Consider the following 23457-nt stretch of genomic DNA (forward strand, 5'->3'; position numbering starts at 1 on the left):
TTTAGATGATTTAGACAACGCTGATGTGACGAGAGGTTTCAGAACGAGACTTCTCCTTCAGAGGGACTCACAACAACAAGGTAAAGGTAAAGAAAGAGGTCTTATTTCTCTGGAGGCTTCGTTCCATAATGTTGTCAGACACTTCAAATAACAATCTGAGTGTGTCAGTGGAAACAACAAGAACTTCTAGTGGACGTACATTGATGGTGACGAGTTGCATTGCAAACTGTTTAGTTAGTCACTTAGACACAGAAACGTGTCAGATAGATACTTGACTTAGAGGAGACTTAAAATGTTTCCAAAACCAGAATTAATGTCGTTAAATAACCTGAATAGTTTAAGTTAGGTTATATCTGTGAACTGATCCTGCAGAAGTCTCAAATAAAACGATGATTTCATGAAGGAAACAAACTGGTCTCTCCTCTCTTAAACATCACGTAAAAGTCTATTGATGTCTGATAAAACATGCAGGAGATCTCTCTCCATCAGCTCATGAGAACGTCTAAACTGATGTAATCAATATCAATAAGAATCAGTCTCCGGTATCAGAGCTGGAGCTTCACTCTAGGTTCTAGCTTCACTTTAGGTTTTTTTTTTTACAACCTGCAGAGGACCATCTGTTGGTCTTCAGGAACACGTCTGTAGTTGCGCTCAGACTCTAATTTACGACACGTTTTGGAATCTCAGGCACCCGCAATATCTGTGCGACCTCTGGGACGTCCAGAGAGAACAAAGCGGAGCGACCAGATTGATGGCGGTCACGACCACGACTTAGAAAACAACAACTTCTCTCTAGAATTCAGGCGTTATTGAAGACACGTTTGACTCTCAGCTGCGTTCCGTTCCACTGAAAACAGACGGACTCTGAGCGTCTCTCCTGCTCCGTGAGCACTTTGCTGGTGTGTTTTTTTTACCTTGTGGAAGCTTCCGTGGAAGATCCTCTTCACCCGATCGTTGTCGAACGTGACTCTCTGGATCTCACCGCGCACGTCTTTGTTGTAGAAGGACAGCGTCTGGCTGGAGGCTGAGCAGAGAGACAGGAAGAGATGTTACTCTCTGATCTTCAGCCGAGAGAGCCAACGTTTGTTTACTTATTCAGAAAATTACTGTGGAAATTCTGCTGCAAACAAGCTCCTGAAAATAAGACCAGGTTCTAATGTTGTCATGCAAACAACAACATAAAAACAGCTGTTTTTATGTCTTATTCACTAATAAAAAATAAGATATCAAAAAGTTGACTTTAATTCTTCAAGTTTGCCAATTAATTATTATTAGTGGAATATTATTTAATCGTGTAAACGTGGTGAGTGTAGTGATGTGTGAAGAGTATTACACAACAGTAATAAGGCCACTCACACAACTACACAACTACTACGCTCTGTGGGTTTACAAACTCCTCCGAAATGTTGCTATCGAGTCTTTCAGGGGTCTGAGGTGTGAATCCAGTTCAATGCACTGAGCATCAACATTTCAAACATCAGCTATATCTCCCAGCTTTAAAGCAAAAGTCTGACATGATGTGAAATACATGTTCTGGAGCAGAAGACGTGATGCTACTCTCACATCTGTGCATTAAATCTGGAGCTGGAGCCAGTTAGCTTAGCACAAAGACCTGACACAGGAAGAGACAGTTAGCGAATGATTCCCTATGAAAACGTCAAACTGCTGCTTTAACAACGCGGATCGTTCCTCTCTGTAGAGGAGCTGAACCTCGTCCAAAAGGTTGTTGCTCAAGAACCAGAGCGACCCGTCTCTGGAGGGTTCCCATCGAGCCCAGCAGAGAGTCCAGCTGAAGGCCTGACACCGGGTCTTTACGAGAGCCAGCTGAGACCACGACACCAGACTCTCAAGGTCAAAAGAAGGCGGGAGTCGTTACGCATGACTCGACTCTCTCCATAAACGGACACAGCTGCTCCTCGTCCACACACACACACACACACACACACAGAGAACAGAAGGGGGGGGGGGGTATTTACGGTCCAGGGTGACGCCGGTCTCTGGCTTGTGGTCTTTGTTTGACACCTGCCAGATGTCGAAGGCCTCGCTGGGCGAGTCGGCCAGCAGGCGGATCATCATGATGATGGTGAAGGAGTGAGGAAGACCGTCGGGATGGATCTCTCTGTTCAGGAGACACGAAGATACGACGGGTTAGAACAAAACATCTCCGGTCCAGAGAGTCTTCACGGTACTTGTACATCTCAGTACATTAACGCAGCAGTAATCCAGAAACATTACTCACTCATCAATCAGCACTTTAGTAGATTCAGCCGATCACATACCTTTACTTCAGTAAGGGTTTGAACGCAGGACTTTTACTTGTCATGGAGTATTTTCACGGTATTGTATTGGTACTTTTACTGCAGTAAAGGGTCAGAATACTTCCTTCACCTCTAAACCGAACATATAAACTCATTTAGAATGACGTGTGTCTACTTCTACAAGAGTAAAAGGATTGTTATCAATGTTTCCACCATTGGTTCTTCGTATATATATATATATGTGTATATATCAGGATGTTTCTCATGATGTCACTACACATATTAGAAGGTCAGACTTTGGTGAAGAGTCAGACCTGGAGCTGTTTTTCTGGCCGGTATCAACAGTCTAGTTTGCACTCGGCGGCCTGACGGAGGCTTCAGGCTGGAGGTTGTGACCTCACGGAGCCTCGTAAATCCACTGACCCGGTTTGTAAAGAGAAGGAGCTCAAACAGTCACAGCTGGGCAGAACGAGATTCCTCCCACTAACAACAGCGGTGCGGAATAAAAGCATGGTTCAAATGGTGTCTTTTTATGAGCACCGAGTGTTATTAGTGTTGCTCTGAAGAGAATAAAACCTCAGCGGTTGAGCTACAACTCAACGGGGAAGTGATCATTTCATCAGGGTGTACTTCCTGTCTTAGGTTGTCTTGCTTTGTTAAGCTCTGTTAAAGCACTTTGTAAACTCTGCTTTTAAAGGTGCTATTTGAATAAAGTTATTATTGTTATCTTTGTTAGCTGGTTAGCTTAGCGTGATTGTCCAGGCTAGCGGTTGTTCAACGAGCATCAAACAGGAGCAGATCCCTCATAAAGAGACCTCTTTAAAGGTTTGATGCTCTCAGCAGTGGTTGTTTCTCTGGTCGATGTGTTGAATCACTTAAAGACTGCTGATGTTAGACCAGAGATGCATGTCCTTCTTTAGACGTTCATATTTCCACAGTGGCTGAACAGATTTCTACCATTCAAACCGTCACACAACCTTCAAGACTCACGTTGTTGGCTGAGTGAGGAAGGCGTCCTTGTGGAGCCTGTAGGCCGTGAAGCTGTTGAAGGAGCCCGCCTCCATCGAGACGCCTTTAACGTAACCGTAGGTCTTCTCCGTCAGGTTGAAGGCCTCGAGCATCCGGAAGCCTGAAACACAACCGATCAGAACCTTTGTCTCTGGAGATACATCTAAGTCTCAGTCATTGGTAAGTGGTGGATTTCAGCTTTGCACTCACCAGGTGAAGTGAATCCATTCAGGTAAATCAGGGGACACGCTGTGGAACAAGACAAGAGAACCACAAAATTCAGCTCCTGAAAACAGAACCGTAAAAATAAAAAACTCTGTTTTTGTTTCCGTAGATTTGGTGCAAACTTACAGGACGTAGCGGTCTCACAGATGAAGTTGATCAGGTTTTCTTTGATGGTGTCGAAAGCGTCGAAGTCGTCCACGACGAAGACGTGTCTGTCGCTGGGTTTGCTGCCGATCTCCTGCAGCTCCACGAAGTCCACGTCGGCAACACCGATGGCGAAGACGCTGTAACCTGAAGACGGGACGTAGAAATACGCTCAGAACGCCGTAAACCCGCTGAACCACAGCGTCACATTCTACTCCTACGTCACATAAGTCCTGCATCTCTATAGAAACAGAACCGTCACGGGGAGAAGGAGAGGGAACTCAGACACGAGTGTTTTTGGTTGACGATCAGAGCAACGGTTTGTTTGTGACAAATTATAAATGAGACGTGAAGAAAAACAGTGATTTTGATGAAATGTCCCGATTTTAAGCTTTGATTTGTTTTCTTTTCTTGGTGAAAGTCACGCATGATGTGTTCAAGTACCGCTGGAAAGATGAAGATCTGACAATGATGTCTTTAATATTTTTAAAGCTTCAGGCTACGATTAAAAAAAATTAATTAAACACACAGTTTTGGGGTTGAGAGATTTTGTGGCACGTTGAAAGGCAACAGAGTAGTTTACTGCTCTGACTTCAGCCTCCAGTTGCCCCTAATTCTGCCAAATGATCCCAGATTGAGGGAAATCAAGCACACAGATCTGAACCAGAGCAGTTTCAGCAATATCCATGATTCAGACCGGTGCAAGCTGCTTCTCTTTAACAGAAATGTACCGTACAACAACAAGCTGATAACCGGTCTGCAGCCTGCTCTGTTTTTGTTCTTACAGGTCACGAGAGAGACTCAGATGAAGTCACGAAGGAGCCGATGCATCACGTCGATGCATCGTGGATCCTGCCGTTACCTGCGTGCTGCAGCTTGGCCGCCTTCGTCTTCACCTCGTCCTGAGAGCGTCCGTCGGTGATGACGACCACCACTTTGGGGACGTTCCTCCTCATTCCGTTCTCCACAGAAAAGGCCTTCTCATAGGTGTGTTTCAGCGCCACTCCTGTTCGACAGACAGAGAGAGAGTCAGAAAACAAACAACCTCCGGCTCACCGACGGACCGTCTCTGTGTGGCGCGCGGTATCGAACCTGTCTTGGTGTTTCCTCCTCGGTAGCGGATGAGATGAGAAGCAGACATGGCGACGCCTTTGTCTTGGTAAGCGTTCAGCCGGAACTCGGTCTTTGCTTCGTCGCTGTACTGCACGAACGACACCTGAAGACACACGAAAGACCCTCAGATGCATCTCAAGAAGGTTTTTATACAACGCAGGTCAAATATAATCCTGTTAGCCTGGGTGAACTTAAGACCTTACAGGAGGCATGAAGAAGGTCACGGGGATGTATGAATGAACTAAAATAAAAACCATGTGTATGTGTTGATCTGCAGCCACTGGATGGACACAAACCTGCATCCCAGAGGGGCCGATCACATCGAAGGCGGCGATCATGCCGGAGACGAAGCTCCTGACTTTGGTGAAGCTCTCCTCCCCGATGCTCCAGGAGCCGTCGATGAGGAACACCACGTCGGCTTTGGCTCCTTTGCAAACTGAGGCGAGGAAAGAAAAAAGCAGTCGATTACGGAGCGCTAGAGAGTCCAGCACCACGAAAACCAGCAGACCAGATGACATCGTCACACGACATCAGAGTGAGCCGGCATGATAAAGTCATGATCGAGGCCGAGGATGGTGATGGCCAATAAAAACATTTAAAATAACACAAAACAAGCAACATTTGGTGAGCAGCAGGCTTGAGAAGTGAGCTCTCATCAGTGAGCTCCTCAAATCATCTCCGCCTCGTGTGATGCAGCGAGAGATTGACAAAGACAAAGACACAAAGAGGTTCTCTTCCTTTCAACGGGCGGCTGACGAGGAGCACGTGTGGCGGCTAATAATTCACCGCTGGCACGCCTCGGATCCAGAAGGAGTCGGCTGGGAAAAAAACAAGGAGGCCAAAAGGCCTCATGGAGGAGTTTCCAATCAGAGCCGAGCTTGAAGGAAAAGACCGGATCCAGTCAGACCTCGCAGGATCCATGTTGGACCTGCAGCTTCTGCATGTGGTGAATTATTATCACGTTGTTTAAGGAGGAAACTCACTCATTTTGAACAACTGCAGGTAGCTTCTTAAACTGTTGGATGTGCTGCAGCTGAGCAGCACAGTGACGTTAACGTTGTTTGTTTCAGACTATGATATGATACGTTTATAAAGAACTTCTCCTTCTACGAAGACAGGAAAAAACAATAGTGTTGAAAGACAGCTGGACAAACGTGAACTTTAACTTCAGTTGGACTTGACAGCAAAGGTTTCTGGGTGCCTGGAGACACTTACTTGCCCACGCTGGGGGGACGGTGGGTGGGGGGGTCGGGGTCGGCGGGAGTGTTGGAACCGGAGTTGGCTTCACCACTACGAGAAACAGAAAATCAGCATGTTTGTAATAAATACAGGACAACAGTAATAAACATGTTGTGTGATGAGGTCATTGTTTTTTGGACCGCTGCTGTGAGGTGATGTCACTCTCTGGTTGCGTAACACTTCGGACCTCAGACACCACGGTTCACGGTGGAGAGAATGATTTGCAAACACGACTCTGTGTTCAGCTACAGACATTTCCTTTCAGCTTCTTTGAGAAACGTCTTCAGAGTGATGTGATGTGACAGAAGAACTCACGGGTCCTCTCCTTGGCGCTGACTCCCGGACCCTCCAGGTTGGGCGTCTGAACGAACACGGTGGCGGTGTACAGGGCGTCTGGAGAAAGTCCGTCGAAGCAGTACTGAGGAAGACCGGCGGGGATGGTGATCTCATGCTGTCCTTTACTGGAAGCTGCAGGAGGAAGAGGACATCGTTATTCCACCAATCAGAGTAAAAACTGGGTTATTCCTTTAGTGCACTCTATCTTAAAGACATATTTTCCATTACGTCCAGCACATCTGTCGTGTTGAACACTCATTTTCAGAATATTGAAACCACTCTCAAAGATGCTCCATTGGGAAGACGCTCCACTCCCTCTTCCACGCTGTTCATCTTTGGGAGAACCAGGTTTGATTTATTTTCGGGGGTTTAATTACGGCAGAAACTTCATATTCTGATAAACACGTTGATTAGCTAGCTTGCTACTGACACAGTGTGTGTGTGTGTGTGTGTATTAAAGACGTAAACAGGACATTTTAGTGGATCATTTATTGTTCATTTGAACCTCTCTGAGACTCATCAGTCAGACTGATTACCCCTCAAAGGGAACACGTGAGGCAGACGAGCTCCAGCCTTCCCACTGGACGGATGAAGAGTGACAGCTCCAGCCTCGTTAACTACACCCAGCGGGTTTCATACCGTCGATCAGCTCTGAATCATCACCAGAGATTAATACAAGTGGTGAAAACCCAGATATTCCTTCATTACATGCATCTCCAGGGGTATGATAGCATCAACGATGATCAACACTGACTCAAAGATTACTTCCCCTGGTGCTCACATGTCCGGCTTTTAGAAGGAACTCAAAATGTTGCCAAACTTTTCCAAATGACGTAGAAGAACTTATATTTAAAAATGGAAAAACCATATCGGACACAAATGATGTGTCTGGAGCAGATGTTTAAAGATTCATAAAGATTCATAAGTAACAATCAATATAAAATAAACACGTATAAACTCAACTACTGTACTTCATCAGGAAAAAGAGCTCAGACATATAATCGTGTGTTCCTGTAGGCAACGTTTCTCATCTTATGAAACTGATTAATAAAGTTCTCGGGGCCTTTAAGTCGTTTCTTAACTGCTTCTCTCGTCTGATTTGCTGTGAAACACTTTTCTTTCTTTTATTTTGAAGAAAGCAGGATGAATCAAGTGAAGATGACATCACGTGTGTCCATCACGCAGAGAAACAGTATGTTTGTAGAGCTGTAATTTCTGTTTTGTTGCTAACGGAGGAAAACATAAAAAGATCACTTAAAGCTGCTTAAACTCCTCGAAGGCACTCGTCTTGAGAACGTTGACATGTGTGCACGTCTGAGCGGTGAAGTACTGACGGTGAGCTTTCCTCTTTACTCGGTGATTTCTAGCGAGCACAAACAAAGAAAGCGTGTTTACAGCGAGGAAGCTGCTCTTCGGTGCTCTGAGACCTTTAGTCCGGTGACGCAATGCGTTCAGAACGAGCTCTGTAACATCAACAAGTTATGATGGAAGTCGACTGTCAATTGTTCTGGGAAACACACACACACACACACACACAGGGCCGAGGTCTGCTCCAGAACAGTGGCCCCAGTTCATCGGGAGTGATGTGGACTAAATATGAAGCCTGAAATATTTCGGATGCTTCTTAAAAACTGGCAGCAGCCGGTTCTCCTTTCAAACGGCTTTAAACTGCGGAGGGAACATCGGCGGAGAGCCGGAGCCTCGCCGGATGTGTTTCTGATTCCAGCTATCATCTGTCCCACGCTAGCAGAGCCTTTATTTATTCTGGCAGCCCGTCACAGCGTCCCCGCCGGCTAATGACTACCATATAGATATTTAAACACCGATGTTCCCTTTTCCTGTTTCTTTTAACCGCTAACACGTCTCTCTCGGCGTGCAAACACACAACCAGATGGGACTCAAACACCCCCGGCGGTAATTGAAAAGGATGAAATCTCCAGATGCAAATAAAAAGCTCGGTGGTCGGGACGCTTCCAGTCCACGCCAACACTTGCATCCTACTCGGGGTAATAATCACGGAGGAGGAGGAGGAGGAGGAGGAAGAGGAGGAGGAAGAAGAGGAGGAGGAGCAGGAGGAGCAGGAGCAGGAGTAGGAGGAGGAGGAGCAGGAGGAGGCCTGAAGGTAAACAGTCGAGCTGACAGCTAAACGTTGTAAAGCATCTGTCTACAGAGGTGACCTCATCTGGAGATCGAACATCTGCTGGGAGTTCATGTTACCACATGCATCAGCTCAGACGAGTCACATCGGATCAGGATCAGGATCAGGAGTGTTAAAGTGGATCAGGTGGAGGTGTCAGTTTGACAGTTGTCGTCAGTTTATTAAGGACTTATTTACCAGAAGTTTACATTTATCTTGTGGCTGTTTGGCGTTCCTCTCCTGTGATCTATTCAAAGTTAAACTAAGGGACCAGTGACGATATAAATAAAGACGACGGTTCCAGTGTTTGTCTAAAGGATAATTTTCATCTGTTGGTCTTTGGCCATCAAACCAGAATTTAATCTCAAAACATAAAACATTTGTTGTTCTGGTCTTCATCAAGTGAAAATGTCAGAAGCATTTCCTGGTTGCAGCTTCTCAAAGTCAGCATCTACAGCTGTGAAATGTCTGTTCATTGATATTCATGTTTTATGGTAATAAACTGAACCCAGTGACTTCGAGAAGAACAAATAGCTGTGACCAACCGGTGGAGTTTATATCCACATCCTGCCACTTCATCATTTTATACTTTTACACATTCGTGGGAAAATATTCATAATTAGCAGATGAATTCTTGAGTTGAGGCCAAATACGTGTTTTGCGAGGTCCCCGTGACCTTTGACCACCAAGATCTGAAATCAGTTCACTGAGTCCAAGTGGACTTTTGTGCCAAAGTTGGAAGAGATTCTCTCCAAGCGTTCCTAAGATATCACATGCTGAAGGATGAACTTCAAACCACTGAAGTAAACACTCAAGCAGCTGACGGTGTGGAGGAGACTTACGGTCCACGGGCCGGAGCTTGATCCGGTACGACGTGGCCGCCCGGTGAGAAGTCCACTTGATGCAGAACTTGTCGTGGTCGGCGTCGTAGGTCTCAATGTTGGTCACGTTCAGGTACACTGCAGAGGACGTACATTCACATTTACATCGTGTCTCTGACTGCAGACCGCTGACTAAGCACTAAAAGAGCTTTCAGGAGAAGGTCAGCAGGTTAAAACGGACACTTGAAGGTTTTCCACTTCCATTGCCTCGAGTCAAGTTAAACGTTTAACATTTGTCTGTTTCATATCCTCGTCTTCATGCGACAGCTTTGTGGTTTTCTGCCAAAGTCATGAATTTACTTTTTATAGACTTTAAGTCACACAGTTTTACAAAAGACTCTTTAGATTTTTCTAACTCTATATTTTAAGCAGATGAAGAATTTTAGTCATCGTGGACGTTAAGTTATGATCGAAACAAACGTCCTCAGCTCCTCCAGGACGTCAGAGTCGGAGAAACTCAGTTGTTTAACGTGAAGCTGCTTTATGCAGTGTTTTAGTCAGAGGAGGAGACCTCTGTGGACTACAACTCCCATGATCCCAAGCTGCTTCACCGCGTCACCTGTTATACTTTTGATTGACAGTGGCAGAAAACGACATGTCATGCATCTAAGTGTTTTTACAATCTACAGTAAGTCTCGTCCGAAGTCAAGTGTCACGTTTCAAGTCAGCTCCAGTCCCTTTAACAACCGACGGTGGAGAGAACGTGTTGGACTCTTTTGCTGCCCGTCTCATGACAGCGGGACTCTTTCCCACACACTTCCCGTACGTACGTGTCGTTCCCTGCCCGGGCAGCGGTCCACTCATGCCGCCGACGTACTGAGCCACCACTTTCAGATCGTAGGTGGTTCCAGGCAGCAGGTTGTGCAGCGTGTACGAGGTCACGTCGCCCACGAAGAAGTCCATGGGCTGGTTAGTGCCTGGAAAGATAACAAAGACGAAAATAAAAGACATCACAGTGTCCATCTTTAAGTCAGAACATCAGAGAGAGCAATCACAACTAACTGGGAAGCTTTTTGCAGCTGGTGACTCGTAGCCGAGGCCGAGTTCACTCACAGTCTGAGGGAAACAATCCCAACTCAAGGGCCACTTACTCGCTTTTTCCCCAGAGAAACAAACTGTCTTTAATTTCAGGCTTGAAGCCAACACGGAGGAGAGAAGTCATACAAGTGTGATGGATAGAATCAAAACAGCTTCTGAGCTCGCATGTGAACAGATTCATCCAACATCCATCTACTGATGAAGACTGTCTCATTCAGCTGAAAGCTCCAGAAGAAGAAAGTGGACCTTGAGAAAGAAGCAGTTTCAAACATTGGACACATTTAACTAACAATGATGTGTCCTGTGTAGGATATTCTATATTCTGATGGTCATGCATCGACGACAGCGCTTAAAAAGTATAATTTTTAAGCTCCATTTTCTCTTTTCTCTAATCTTTCCATTTTTATACTCTTTCCCCACCAGAACCAGCGCGTATATGCAGGTTTTTAAACTTGGAAAACCCACTAAAAACAAGCGATGCTGCGTAGTTGCACTGGCCTTTCTGGGTTTTGTTCTTACTTCAAACTCTCAACCCAGAGCTGTTTGTTTCTGTTCAGTTTAAATGAAGTGTGTTTCACGAGGATCAGCGAGGTGACACTACTGTTTCTGTCTATGGAGCTGACTCTGGGCTTCCAAAACATGTTGAAATGAATTAATCTGCAACCAACATGTGCTTCATATGAAAGGGTTAAACAGCCAAATCATCAATTCACAGGATCCTAAAGACGAGAGCAGGGAGACGAGCTGATACACTGTGTTGTGTTGGTCTCACCTGCTGGAGCGTAGATGAGTCTGTATCCCTGGACCGGAGCTCCCACCGGGTCCCAGGCCACCCTGAACCTGGTGTACCACTCATCGGAGACTCGGAGGTTCCTGGGACTCAGCATCCCCACTGAGACACAGAGGAGGCAACGCGTCAACAACACCACATGATATTTAGAACATTACGTGACGGGAGGCAAAGTGAACTCCACATGTTTGGATCTGTCTGAGGAGTTCTAACTCTCACAAATAAAACAGCGTTTAAGTCAGACATAAAAACACATCTCTTCCTCCTCAGTAGCGAGTCCCTGCTGGTTCCTGTCCTTCTGTTAATGAAGCTCATTACATGTGAGCCGTGTTTAGGTTCTGGCTCTTTACTCGGGCCGGTCAGCTAGTGAAGTTGTGAGTTGGACCGACGCCTGAGCGCTCCTATTGTTAGTGTAACTAGCGCTCCTGCTCACCGGTAAAGTGCTCTCCCAGTTTGGCTCCTGTGAGATCCCAGTGGTCCGAACCCGTCACACTAAACCCTGTTAGCACTGTTGACTAATGCACATGGACTGTGTTTATTTTCTCTGCACAGACTCCTGCAGCCCGCCGGCCCGTAGAGCTGTCAGGTGTTTAGCTGAGTGAGAGCTCACCGTGACGCAGAGTTCACAGGTTCAAACCCAGCAACACTGAGAGAGGTCTCACTCCATCTTCTTATAGAAGATGTTCTAAAGCAGGCTGGAGGCTGCTTTTTTCTTTTTAGATTGAAACTGGAGCTTCTCTAGTCGTTCCTAAAACCCACTGACCGTGTTATTAAAGTGCAGCTGCCTCACCTGTGCGTCCGTTTCCATTGAGGGACCCTCCGGGACCCTCGGTGTAGATGGCCTCCACAGTGATGTTGTACGGGGTGTCGGGGAGCAGATTCTGCAGCATGGCGTTGTTTCTGTTCCCTGGAACCACAGTCTGAGGATGAGAACACGGCACAGAGTCAGAGGGTTCCACACGCAGAACAACGCACGCGTTGTGTTTGGTTTCTCCTCCGACATCTCAGCGCTCCACACTAATTAAGATTCTTTCACATTACAGTCATTTAGCAGACGCTTTTATCCAAAGCGACTTACAATTCAGTCTATCACATTTCTACACCATAGGCACAACTACGGGAGCAATTTTGGGGTTAAGTGTCTTGCTCAAGGACACTAGCAGAGCGGAGCCAGGGATTGAACCGCCGACCCTCTGATTGAAGGACGGCCCTGCTATCCACTTAGCCACAGTCGCCCCCAGAGTCTTCCGTCCAGCTCAAAAGAAGAACACTTTGCCTTCCTGTAGTTCTTTGTCAGTTGAATAAATTTGCACATTTGTTTGTGATGTTAGTCAAAAGTTTGTTATAAAATGTTAAATCTGTGTTTCACCCACTAGACTGGCAGAGGGATTTTTAATAACCGGGCCGGAATCATTTTGTGTCCTGAAGCAGATAAATGTGGTTCAGATAAAACCTCGTCCATTAGCCACAGATGCTAAACTGTAATAACCGCATGCATTAATAAACGGCAATAAGTTCCTCGGTCAGTCCCGGTCTGGAGAAATCTTTTCATCGCCATCCCTCCGCTACGGTTAGCTGACTCATGCAGAACAGGTGCCTCGCTACCAAGCGGAGGGGGAGCACACCTGGGCCGCCTCCGTCGCTCCAGCTCCTTATTCAGGACTATTCATAAGGTTATTAAGGCCCCAATTGAGGTGTTTGTTTAACAGAGCCTGTAATTAGTCTCACTAATCGGTGATTTATTACCTGGACGGGTCGAGGGAGTCCTGAGATGTGACTTCACTGCATAGTTTGGATGGAACATCACGGCGACGGGTGTACGGAGAGTTTATCCAGAGTAACAAACAGATGAATCTCTCTTTACGGCTGAAACGAGGAGGCTCGAGCGGATTCAACAAGCTTGAGATGTTTCATTGTCTTCACAAATATCCGTCTACTTCTAAAGTATTCAGCCGAACCTCTCTGAGCTCCTTAGACTCGTCGTAGACTTTGTTATAGTTTTGTCTCCATTTGCAGGAAGTTCCACCTCCGGGCCGGTTGCTCTATCTCTACAGTTCCCTGAGGGTTGATGCTACACGGGGGACGATATTCCGGCTACACGGCGTACTTACAAACTCAGTGATGGGGTCTCCGGTCATGGGGGCGTAGGCGATCCTGTACTGCCTCATGGGTCCCTCTGCGTGGTCCCAGCCGATGGTGAGGGTGCTGGTGGTGGCGTCAAACACACGCATGTTCCTGGGACCGGCACGCGGCACTGCAGCACAAACACAACGCACACTTATACAACGTGCTGTATGATGATACACTGGGAGTTTCTGCTCACACTGACAGACTACAGGTGCAGAAAGGATCAAGAAAAAGTCTCTTTATGTAAAAATAAAACTATAAATGGACCTGTCTTTGAAATAAAACCATATTTTATGGACCACAGAGGCCTCATTCTTGAAACCGTCAGCAAATCGCTCTCATTTTTGTTATAATAACATCAGATAGAAATTAATTTATCCTGGTGAAGCTTGACGACGACATGAAAAGCTCGATTTTTAAATACTCACAGTTTTGGAAACTGTTCTTCGTGGTAGTTTGTTTGTTTTATGGCAACCACCAAATGTAAGTCATGTGACCCGTTCTGAAGAGTCTGTATCATGAGGTCATGCGTTTAGAGGAGCTGTGATGAGCCTGCTTGTTGAGATGAACACCTCTTGAAGTGTGTGATGCATATGTGAAGCTCAGCATGAGGCAGTGAACATGAATGCACACGGTGTCACATTGTGGGATTGCTGCCGTCGCTCTTACGTGTTCTGCCGTTGTCTTTGACCGGCGATCCCTCTCCGTCGGCATACAGAGCCGCGACGCTCACTGAATAGGGAGTGTCTGGGATCAGGTTGTCCAGGAAGGCGTTGTTAACGTTCCCTGGAACCAGGACCTTTGTGGAGTAGACACCAGAGGATCAAACATTATATACTGTATATATACAACAGACATCATCACGATGACGGCTCTGCCTATTCAAATGAGCCTCTTCATGCATTACACAGAGAGCTGGCAGTGATAATGTACATAATGACCTCACTGCTCATCCAGCTATCATAGAAGCATTCTGCTGCCAGAGGTTCTTTCCCTGGAACACTAACAGAAGGCCTGGGAGGTCAGGCGGCTAAACACATCATTGGTTCAGTAAGTGGACCGACGGATAAACAGTTTCTAAGAGGAAGCGGCCGGAGAGAGCGGCGGCTGTCGGCAGGAGTTCAGGCACGCAGCTCGCTAGACAGCGAGGACGACGGCGCGAGGCCGTCTGTTGTCGCCGGGATTATCACGGCGTTTACCCGTCTGTGAAAAAACCCAGAGGCGTTAGATCATGGGAAATGCATCTGCTGGGTTTGAACTCCAGTCCACCCTCATCCAGAGATGCTTTTGTTTTGCTTAAAGCAAATATCTCAGAGGGGTTTTGGATCCAAAGCTTCTGGCACACGGGGGACCATGAGAACGGGTTCCTCTGCGATGATGTGGTTGAGATCCCACAACTGGAAGCGAACGTACGCCTGCTGGCCGGTCAACAGTGAGGCCAACACATTGGCCGTTGTCCTTTTAAAACATGATGGATTACACTGGACTGGAGGTAGAGTCATTCAGTCACTTCCTGACGGCGGAGCTGCTCTCCAGGGTTCACACGGAGCTCACTGGTCGAGGTAAATCTCAGTGAGTGGAGCTAAATAATCCCACTTCTTCTGGCTGATTAATGAGCTTTTAAGAGGCGTTGTGTTTACTGCCTTTAATAGTCGACTTGAATGATACATTCAGACGGTATTCATCTCATTTTTAAGTACAAATTCAGCTGTGATGTTTGCTAATAAAGAAAATAGGGAAGTTCCATTAATTAGCTTCGCTCTCATGGTGGTCTGTAGTAGTGCTCATGTGGCTCCATGATTAATTATGATTAATTATGATTAATTATGATTAACTGCATCGTACATCCGTTCCCTTCTCACCCCGGACAGACAAATACGCACCAGTTCAGAAGTGAGCGGACACCTCGTCTCTCCTATTGAAGGACATCTTAATGCTAAAGTACACTTTCATATTTTAGACAACAGTGTTCTCCCAACTCCGTGTCGTCAGTTTCTTTCTTTCCTGTTTCAACAGGACTAGAACTACAGCTCCATAAAGGGATGGATTCCCCAGTCTGGCGTAGAAGAACTAGTTGGGATGAAGTGGAATGCCGACTCTAAGCCAGACCTGATCACCCAACACCAGCGTTGGACCCTTTTTGAGCAAATTCCTGCATCAGGTTCCAAGATGTGGTGAAGAAACTGAATAGTGGAGGCTGTTAGAGCGTCACATTCATGTCCATATGGTTTTGGGATCACATGATCAACTGTCACACGTGGATGTAATCTTTCTACAGAACGTTCTGAAATCTATTTCCTGGCTCGGCCCGCTGACGTTAAACTCAAATGAATTGTCTCTTTAAAGCAGGATTGTCTCTCTTACCTCTACATCTGTGGTGTAACACAGGCCCGTTTAATCTCAACTACACTGGATCATCTTTGTGTCTTTACCAAACCAACTTCCTCTCAGAAACCAAACCAACTTCCTTTTTAATTAAAAAACCCACGACAGAAGTGAAGCTAGAGAGGAAGTGGTGACGGCAAGTGATAATAAAGTGCTCAGAGTGTTGACGATGGGGGATGATAAACTACACGGTGATATTAGCTTCACAGCATCATCAAAGCACAACCTAATCACCAAAACAGCCAAACTAGATTACAGCATCATGGCCCCAACAACATGAAACCATCGGAGCGTTCAATGATGTCAGTCACAGATGTGTCCTCTCTGTCATACAGAGTTCAGACTCTTTCTGGGGAAACAAAACCTTCTTTTGTCTCAGTACGGATGCAGAGAAACTAAAAACTGACAAGTCATCTGTTTAAGAGCATCGTCATCATGACTGCTGCTCAAACATCTGCGCAACATCGACGACCCGGTGATAGCTTTGACCGAAAGCTAGTGAACGCATCGATGTCATCGGTTTAATCAGATGTGGAGATGAGACGGATAAAACTGTATTTAAACCTTCAGACAACCAAGAGAGAAGGTCTGAGTTCAGTGGCACGGAACAGTCCAAACTCAAAATACAGCAGTGTGAAAAGAACAACCAAAGTGAAGAGCAACAAGTCCTGAGTCAAGACCTGTAAGTCTCAAGTCCCGAGTCTGGTCCAACAAGAGCCAAGTCAAAAGCAACAAGTCCCACATTAAGAGCAAAATTAAGTCCTGAAAAAGACCCAAGTCTCTGGTTTTGACCTAAAAGTCTCAAGTCAAGAACTAAGTGAAGACCTGTAAGTCTCGTGTAAAGTCCCACACTTTGTAACTTCAGGACGACATCATGTCAAAAAGCTAAAGTCCAGCTGAAGTCACCAGTCAATCAATTCTTGTTTGATTTAATCAAATCTAAAGTCCCCAGATTCATAACCTGAGTCTGACTGAAGTCAGAGTCATGTTACTTGAGACTAAACCTCTAAAATCATTCTTTGGGTTTTGGACTATTAGTCGAACATAATAACCGTGAAGACGTCCCCCTGGGCTCTGGGACAGTTTATTATTCTTTTGGGTATTTTCAAGACTAAATAAACATTTTATTATAGATTTTATATCAAAAGATGAAAATAATCATTAGTCGCAGCACTCTCTGTCATGATACCTCTTTTATCTTAAAACAAGCAAGACAAGAGCTGCTAGTGGAATGAGATAATCCCCTTTATTCAAATATAATACCGCTAATCTTAAGATCTATCCTGGAGACACTACAGTTGACCTGCGGCTCTTTGCTAGAAGTTCTTGATCCCAACATTTGTATCTGTAATCCTTTGAGAGCAGGGACACTGATCTCCGAACCCTCGAGGCACATCGTGCGGCTAATGGCGGTTGTGTGTGTTTTAACAGCCTGCAGAGAGAGTTACTCACCGACTCAGCGGGTTTAACTCCGCTCAGGGAGGAGTACGCCACCCGGTACTGCTGAACCTGGCCCGAGGCGGGCTCCCAGCGCACGTTCAGGCTGTTGGCGCTGGGGTTGTACACCTGGACGTTCCTGGGTGGCGTGCGTGGGACTGCAGGGGTCACAGAGGTGAAGAGAAAGTGAGGTGAGGAACGGTGGGGGGGTGATTTTATTTTACTTAGCAACCAAACATCAAAACAAAGGATTTGTTCCCGTTTTAGGACCCAGAAAGTGCCGACTAACGCTGATGGATTCACAAACACGTAATTGCATTCCTGCAGATGTCGGTCAGTGAAGTGCTGAACAGAAACGGAGCGAATATCAAGCCAAGGATCAGATTCTCTGTTCAGATTTTGCATTTTTTTACAGAACAGTTTACAGAAAGTATGACCTCCTGTGACAATCTGGTGTTGTCTGTTAAATATTACAATTAAAAGAAACAGATTTCACTTGGAAACACTTCCAGAACCTCTGGCTTCCATCAAGACAACAGAGCATTTAATGGGAGAATAAATGGTCTGAGCAGTGGGACGCCCGGCACTACAGGCAGACTTGAGGTTGAACTCAATCGCTGAGTGCAGCACAAGTCTGCTGCGTTTTATAGCGTGGAGAATGTGGAGAGAGAAGTAGCTCCGTTTTGGGGTTTCATGCAAAAGCCCTTAACTTCCCTTTTAAACGGGGCCAGATGTGCACATCCCCTGGTATTTGGAGCTTTACCCAATAAAAGAGAAGTGGATGCAGTAGGTAGATTTAACCGGAGCCTCCTCCTCAATCAGGACTAAACCTCCAGACTAAACCGTCCCCCTGATGTTCTATAACCACATTAAGAGAAATCAACATGTAATACCTCTAGAAACAGAGGCCAGTCTGTCCCAATGTTTCACTTCCATCACATCAAATGACCTTCTATCCGTCGGAGGGATTAAGTAATCCTGATCTGATGTTCTGTTATTAATCGTTCTTCAGCAGTTACATTACCGGTTTGTTGTTTTCTCCACATTTCTGGAGTGAAACACTGTTTTTTTCCAGACAAACTGTGACTAATTCCTCCTGGGAGGGAAACAGTAGAAGTGGAGTTACTGCAGATAAAAGATCATTAACGTCTCACACGGGCTCATATTCACTGATGGACGGACTCGGCTGCGATGGAGAGATCGCCAACAGACGGACGTTACTGGTTCTACTTCTTTGTCATTCTGCACAAATGAATGTTTCACTGAAGCAATAACAACCCTTTATGACAAATAAACGATGATGAGTATTTAGCACGAGCAGCGAGAGTTCCTCGGTGAACACAAAGCTTCATGTTTAAAGACGAAGAAGCCAGAAACAGCCGTCCTGATGAAGGCGAGGAGCAGGAAACCTAATGCACCGAGGCGTACTGGTATTTCACTGTCCTTCAACTTATCCCCAACCAGCCGTCTCTACAGCGGCTAACTATAATATATATAATATATATAATATAATATATATACCGAACCAAAGCTCTGAACCCAACCACGGATGGAAACAGATATTCTGAAGGGGAAACAGACGTCAACCCATCTGAGTAATAAATCCTCAATAGAAGCTTTGAATTACTCTCAGTACAGTTCTATCCTTCTGAGTAATGAATCCAGATCCAGAAACACTCCAGAGATTCATGTTTCTAAAGTTATCACAGCAACAACCATGTTATCTGACATCGGTCACCACAGTGAGGGGCTGCGTTCAGTGTCTCAGTGAAGCAACGCGGCCGCACTGAACATGTCGTAATCAAAACCCCACCGACCCCAGAAACCCAAATTGGACATAAACTGTCCTCAAAAACCGACTTCCAAACAAAGAGCATCACATTACACGTGGACGACTGCTCGATGGATTATCCCGACCAGAGGAAATATTCCGGCTCATGTTTGCCCGCTGGAAGAAGTCTGTGGAATCACTCCCCAATTAAAAGAAAAACAACCCAGGATGCATTTCTGCTGACTCTGCATGCCACGCCGTCTGGGCAGGAACAAAACCAACACACACACACACACACACACACACAACGGGAGGTCAAACCACCCAGACGAGCCACTGGTTCTCTAAAACCCAGAATGTTTCTCCATCATTATCCCTGCTTTATGTTCTGCCATCCATCACTCTGAATCTCTGTTGTTCCATCGACTCATTGGGAGTTTTGGAGGCTGCTTGTGATTTAGGACTTTTTGGCTCTTTCTGCAGATTTCCACTGAAGGAGATGCTGTTTGTCTATAAAGATCTTTCTGCCGTAGAACTTTGCAGAAAGATTTTTCTTCTTAAACTATCTGAAGATGATGCAGTGTGGGAGAAAACACTGCCCATTTAGTTACGGGTACTTTAGTGCAGACACTTGTAAACTTTAAACATTTATCCCAGCAGAGGAATGACTGTTTGTTTCCACTGGCAGCTGCTCAGTAAAACTGTGACCTCTGACCTTTCACTTCAGCGCAGGAGGAGCTGGTTAAAGCTAAGAGAAGAGAAGCAGGAGTCCGCTCTCATGGCCGGCGGTTCAAAAACAACACGAGCGAACAATGACGTCAGCAATAAAGGTGCTAAACATGATGAAGCTGTTTTTGTCCGTCAACTTTTCTGGACATTAAATTTGTAAAAACGATGCCGTGTTCTGGATATTCACACGTTTACAACAGCAGATGTTTTCCCTCCGTGTTTCTTTAAGCCTGTTTATCGTGAATCTTTCAGAGTAAACTGATGCGTTTAAGAAGTCCAATTTAAATCACAAGACTTTTCTAACTTGTGTTTCACTGCAACAGAAACAATGAAACCCCGATGAGTGAAAACATCTTCACTGTCAACACCCAGAGAGCAGCGTTTTGATAAATGATTTCAAAAGCCTGAATGATGGACAGAATGAGGAGTTAGCTGCACTTCAAAACATATTTGGACAAGCACAACAAATGTGGTTTTATGTCCGAAGTATTTCACTTTTACGAGAGAAAAGATAAGAAATTAGAACATTTTCCCCCCACAGGACCAGACTGACTACATGTTTTATATCTCGAAAAAGTTGTATTTCTAAAAGCAGATGTTGGAAAAGGGGAGTTTGATTTAATATCAGTCCATCTGTGTGTTACAGTCTGTTACTTTAAGAAGGCGTTAAAGTTTCTTCATGTCCAGTTTAACTTTTAGGATGCTTGTGCAATGATTTCTGTGCGCAGAGGAATTCCTAATGACCTCTTCACTGCAGAAATGAATATTTTCTTCTTTAACAAAGGCGCTCCAGATCATTACTTACGTGTCTTTCCGTCGTCGGACTGGCGCAGACCTTCTCCCTCTGGGTAGACTGGCACCACGGTCACAGTGTAGGGCGTGTCCGACAGCAGGTTCCTCAGGACGGTGTTGGTGGTGCCGCCTGACACCTGCTCCTGCTCACACACACACAAAACAAGATGATTAGCAGGCAGCAACCTCCGGTTCTTTAAGTGAAGTCAGAGCTTCATGTGTTAAAGCTGCATTCTCTCTAGTGTCCACCAGGGGGCGACTCCTCTGGTTGTATAGAAGTCTATGAGAAAATGACTCTACTTCTCTCTTGATTCATTACCTCAGTAAACATTGTAAACATGAGTTTATGGTCTCAATCTCTAGTTTCAAGTCTTCTTCAATACAGCATGATGTTCATTTAGTACATTATGGTCCATTTAGAGTCAAACAGACCATAAAGCAGGGGATCTGTATCTTATCTTATCTGAATTGTATCTTCTTATCGTATCTTATCCTATGGTAACAAGCCTGTGATGAAGCAGAGGAAGTCTGGTGTCTCACCATGTCCTCGGCTCCTCCTGCTGAAGGAACATAGAAGAGGCGATACTGGCGGACGTTGCCCTCCGCCGGCTCCCAGCGCACCTTGAGGGAGCTGGTGGTGGGATCAGTGACCTGCAGATTCTTCACTCCGCCCAGAGCCCCTGTCAAAAAACCCCCACAGAGAGCCTCGTCAATGTACAAAATGTCATATGTTTGAGTTACAGCCGGCAGCTAAAGACAGGACTCTCCCTTCGACGAACAGATGTGGGAGGTTAGAGGTCTGTTGTCAGGTGTCAGATGACACCTGCTGACTTTCAAAACACTTTACTTTCATTACCTAAACTTCTTCAACATCATTATTTTCAAAACAAGTCGAGAAAAGTAACAACGTTCAAACAGACGAGTTTTTGCCGAAGCTTTTCTGAGAGTCCGATGTGGCCTCAGCTGCTCTACTTACTTGTCTTTCCGTTCTCCGACATGCGCTTCCCTTCCACGTCAGAGTAAACGGGCACCAGCGTCACTTTGTACTCGGTGTCCGGCCGAAGGTCTCTCAGCACCGTGTTGGTCGACATTCCAGACACCTGAGTCTGAAGAGGAAACAGTGACAAAACAATACAAAACGTGTAAAGGAATCTCCGTGTGTCAACATACAGTTTTACCTTCTTCTCTCCCCTGATAGCTTTAAGGTGGACGCTGTCTGACAGTAGTATTCATACGCTGTGTGTCATCCTGTTTCAGCTCTTTATTGAAGCGATACGATGTTTATTCAAACTCATGATCTCATGCTGTTACTGCTGCACCGTTACTTCAGATATCTTGAGCAGCATATGTGATACTTTTCAGACATGTTTGGTAAATAAAAGCCTCGTAGAATAACTGTATCTTAAGACCTCAGCTGATGTTTTATCCTTATTAAAAGAAACCTCATGTCATTGCGTATTACACCAGATTGTTTAGGAAGTAAGTTAAACTCAGTTTAGTTGGATCTCCGTTGGCTTCTGTTGATAATTCGTACAGAACTAATATCTGAGACATTTTAAAAAGACATAAATAGGAAAAGAAGCAACTGACAAGAAATGAGGTGCCATTATCATCAAACCGACCATGCTCTCGGCTCCTCCTCCGGTGGGCACGTAGATGATTTGGTACTGCCTGACGTCGCCCTCGGCTGGCTCCCAGCGGAGCCTGAGAGAGTTGGTGGTGGGGTCGGTCACCTGAAGGTTCTTCACTCCACCCAGAGGCTCTGAAAGAGAGACGGGACGCGTCACGCTCTGAAACACATGAATCCTGGCTGTTTGCTTTGTCCCTGCCGGGTGCACTGGATGGGTGGAGTTCACCTCATCAGTACAGGCCAGATGTCTCAAAGTCGGGGAGGTTGTCAAACACAGAGGAGTGTATTTCCCTTTTCTCTGACTGTCTACAAACCTTCTGGCTCTCATCGTCTTCTTTTGTGAGACACAAAAACACAAATAAATAAAGTCTGTCCTCTCATTCTTGCGTGTTTTAGCACGTTAAATGCAAACACAGTTTACTTTACATCACTGGCAGGCTTGTCAGATGGACTTCCTGTCCTTCAGGCAGCCTTTGGTTTCATTTCAGTACTCTGGCATGAAAATGTAGTTCTTTCCTCAAAGGTATGTTACTGTAGTGCGGTCACGCTGTTTCCTGCAGAGAGAGTTTTTTCAAAACTGTCCTTTCAGTGGAGGAATGAAGAACGCTGCAACAGCCACGAGTCAGCTGCTGAGACGCTCTATATCAGCCGGCCACGCTGTTAGGGATAAATCAGTCGAGATTTTTATCACAGCCTCCTGCTTCAAGACAGAACCTCAGAAAAATGAGCAAAAGTGGGAACGTGGTTGAGGTCGGGTTGAGGTCGGGTTGAGGTCGGGTTGAGGTCGGGTTGAGGTCAGAGCATCCTGGTGGCCTACAGGTTCTGTTCTTTTCAACCTGGACCATGTTTTCCAATGTTTCTGTGTCTAAGTGACTAACGGGGACAACAGAAGTTTAAACTGGTCCAGTATTGAAGGAGAAGGCTGCAATGCACCTCGTCACCATCAATGTACGTCCACTAGAAGTTCTTGTTGTTTCCACTGACACACTCAGATTGTTATTTGAAGTGTCTGACAACATTATGGAACGAAGCCTCCAGAGAAATAAGACCTCTTTCTTTACCTTTACCTTGTTGTTGTGAGTCCCTCTGAAGGAGAAGTCTCGTTCTGAAACCTCTCGTCACATCAGCTTTGTCTAAATCATCTAAATATTCATCCGTGACGTTGAGCATCTTTTAGATGAACACTAAGCTTCTCTTTCTGATCTCCAACAACACAAACTGACAACACCGACTCTCCTCCCTCCAGCTGTCACTCACGTTCACACTGTCGTCTCCTGGTAACAAGTCACATGACACAATAACTAACAGAATTATTTCTCTGTCGGGTTCTTTCCATCACTTATAATAATAACAATCTGAGTCTGTGGAAACAACAGGAACTCTTAGTGGAGGTGCATTACGATTACATTACAACCTG

At 45.6% G+C, this 23457-nt stretch overlaps 1 protein-coding gene across 1 annotated transcript in view; it reads right to left on the reverse strand.

The window, feature by feature from the left end:
• Positions 1-637: 637 nt before the first annotated feature.
• col12a1b (collagen, type XII, alpha 1b) overlaps positions 638-23457 on the reverse strand; it is an 85138-nt gene continuing 62318 nt past the window's right edge. Inside the window, exons 34-54 of the mRNA XM_031865932.1 lie at positions 22033-22172; positions 21387-21516; positions 20951-21090; positions 20424-20553; positions 17134-17276; positions 13966-14095; positions 13281-13423; positions 11960-12089; positions 11152-11271; positions 10112-10258; positions 9303-9419; positions 6303-6455; positions 5964-6038; positions 5045-5184; positions 4728-4851; positions 4498-4641; positions 3618-3782; positions 3477-3515; positions 3249-3387; positions 1977-2119; positions 638-1024 (exon numbers count right to left, since the gene is read on the reverse strand). Of these exons, the coding sequence (XP_031721792.1) occupies positions 807-1024; positions 1977-2119; positions 3249-3387; positions 3477-3515; positions 3618-3782; positions 4498-4641; positions 4728-4851; positions 5045-5184; positions 5964-6038; positions 6303-6455; positions 9303-9419; positions 10112-10258; positions 11152-11271; positions 11960-12089; positions 13281-13423; positions 13966-14095; positions 17134-17276; positions 20424-20553; positions 20951-21090; positions 21387-21516; positions 22033-22172 (2810 nt within the window). The 3' untranslated portion in view covers positions 638-806. The remainder of the gene's footprint in view (positions 1025-1976; positions 2120-3248; positions 3388-3476; positions 3516-3617; positions 3783-4497; positions 4642-4727; positions 4852-5044; positions 5185-5963; positions 6039-6302; positions 6456-9302; positions 9420-10111; positions 10259-11151; positions 11272-11959; positions 12090-13280; positions 13424-13965; positions 14096-17133; positions 17277-20423; positions 20554-20950; positions 21091-21386; positions 21517-22032; positions 22173-23457) is intronic.

This window comes from Anarrhichthys ocellatus, unplaced genomic scaffold, assembly GCF_004355925.1.
Source record: "Anarrhichthys ocellatus isolate YVR2014 unplaced genomic scaffold, GSC_Weel_1.0 scaffold34, whole genome shotgun sequence".
NCBI classification, from domain to species: Eukaryota; Metazoa; Chordata; class Actinopteri; order Perciformes; family Anarhichadidae; genus Anarrhichthys; species Anarrhichthys ocellatus.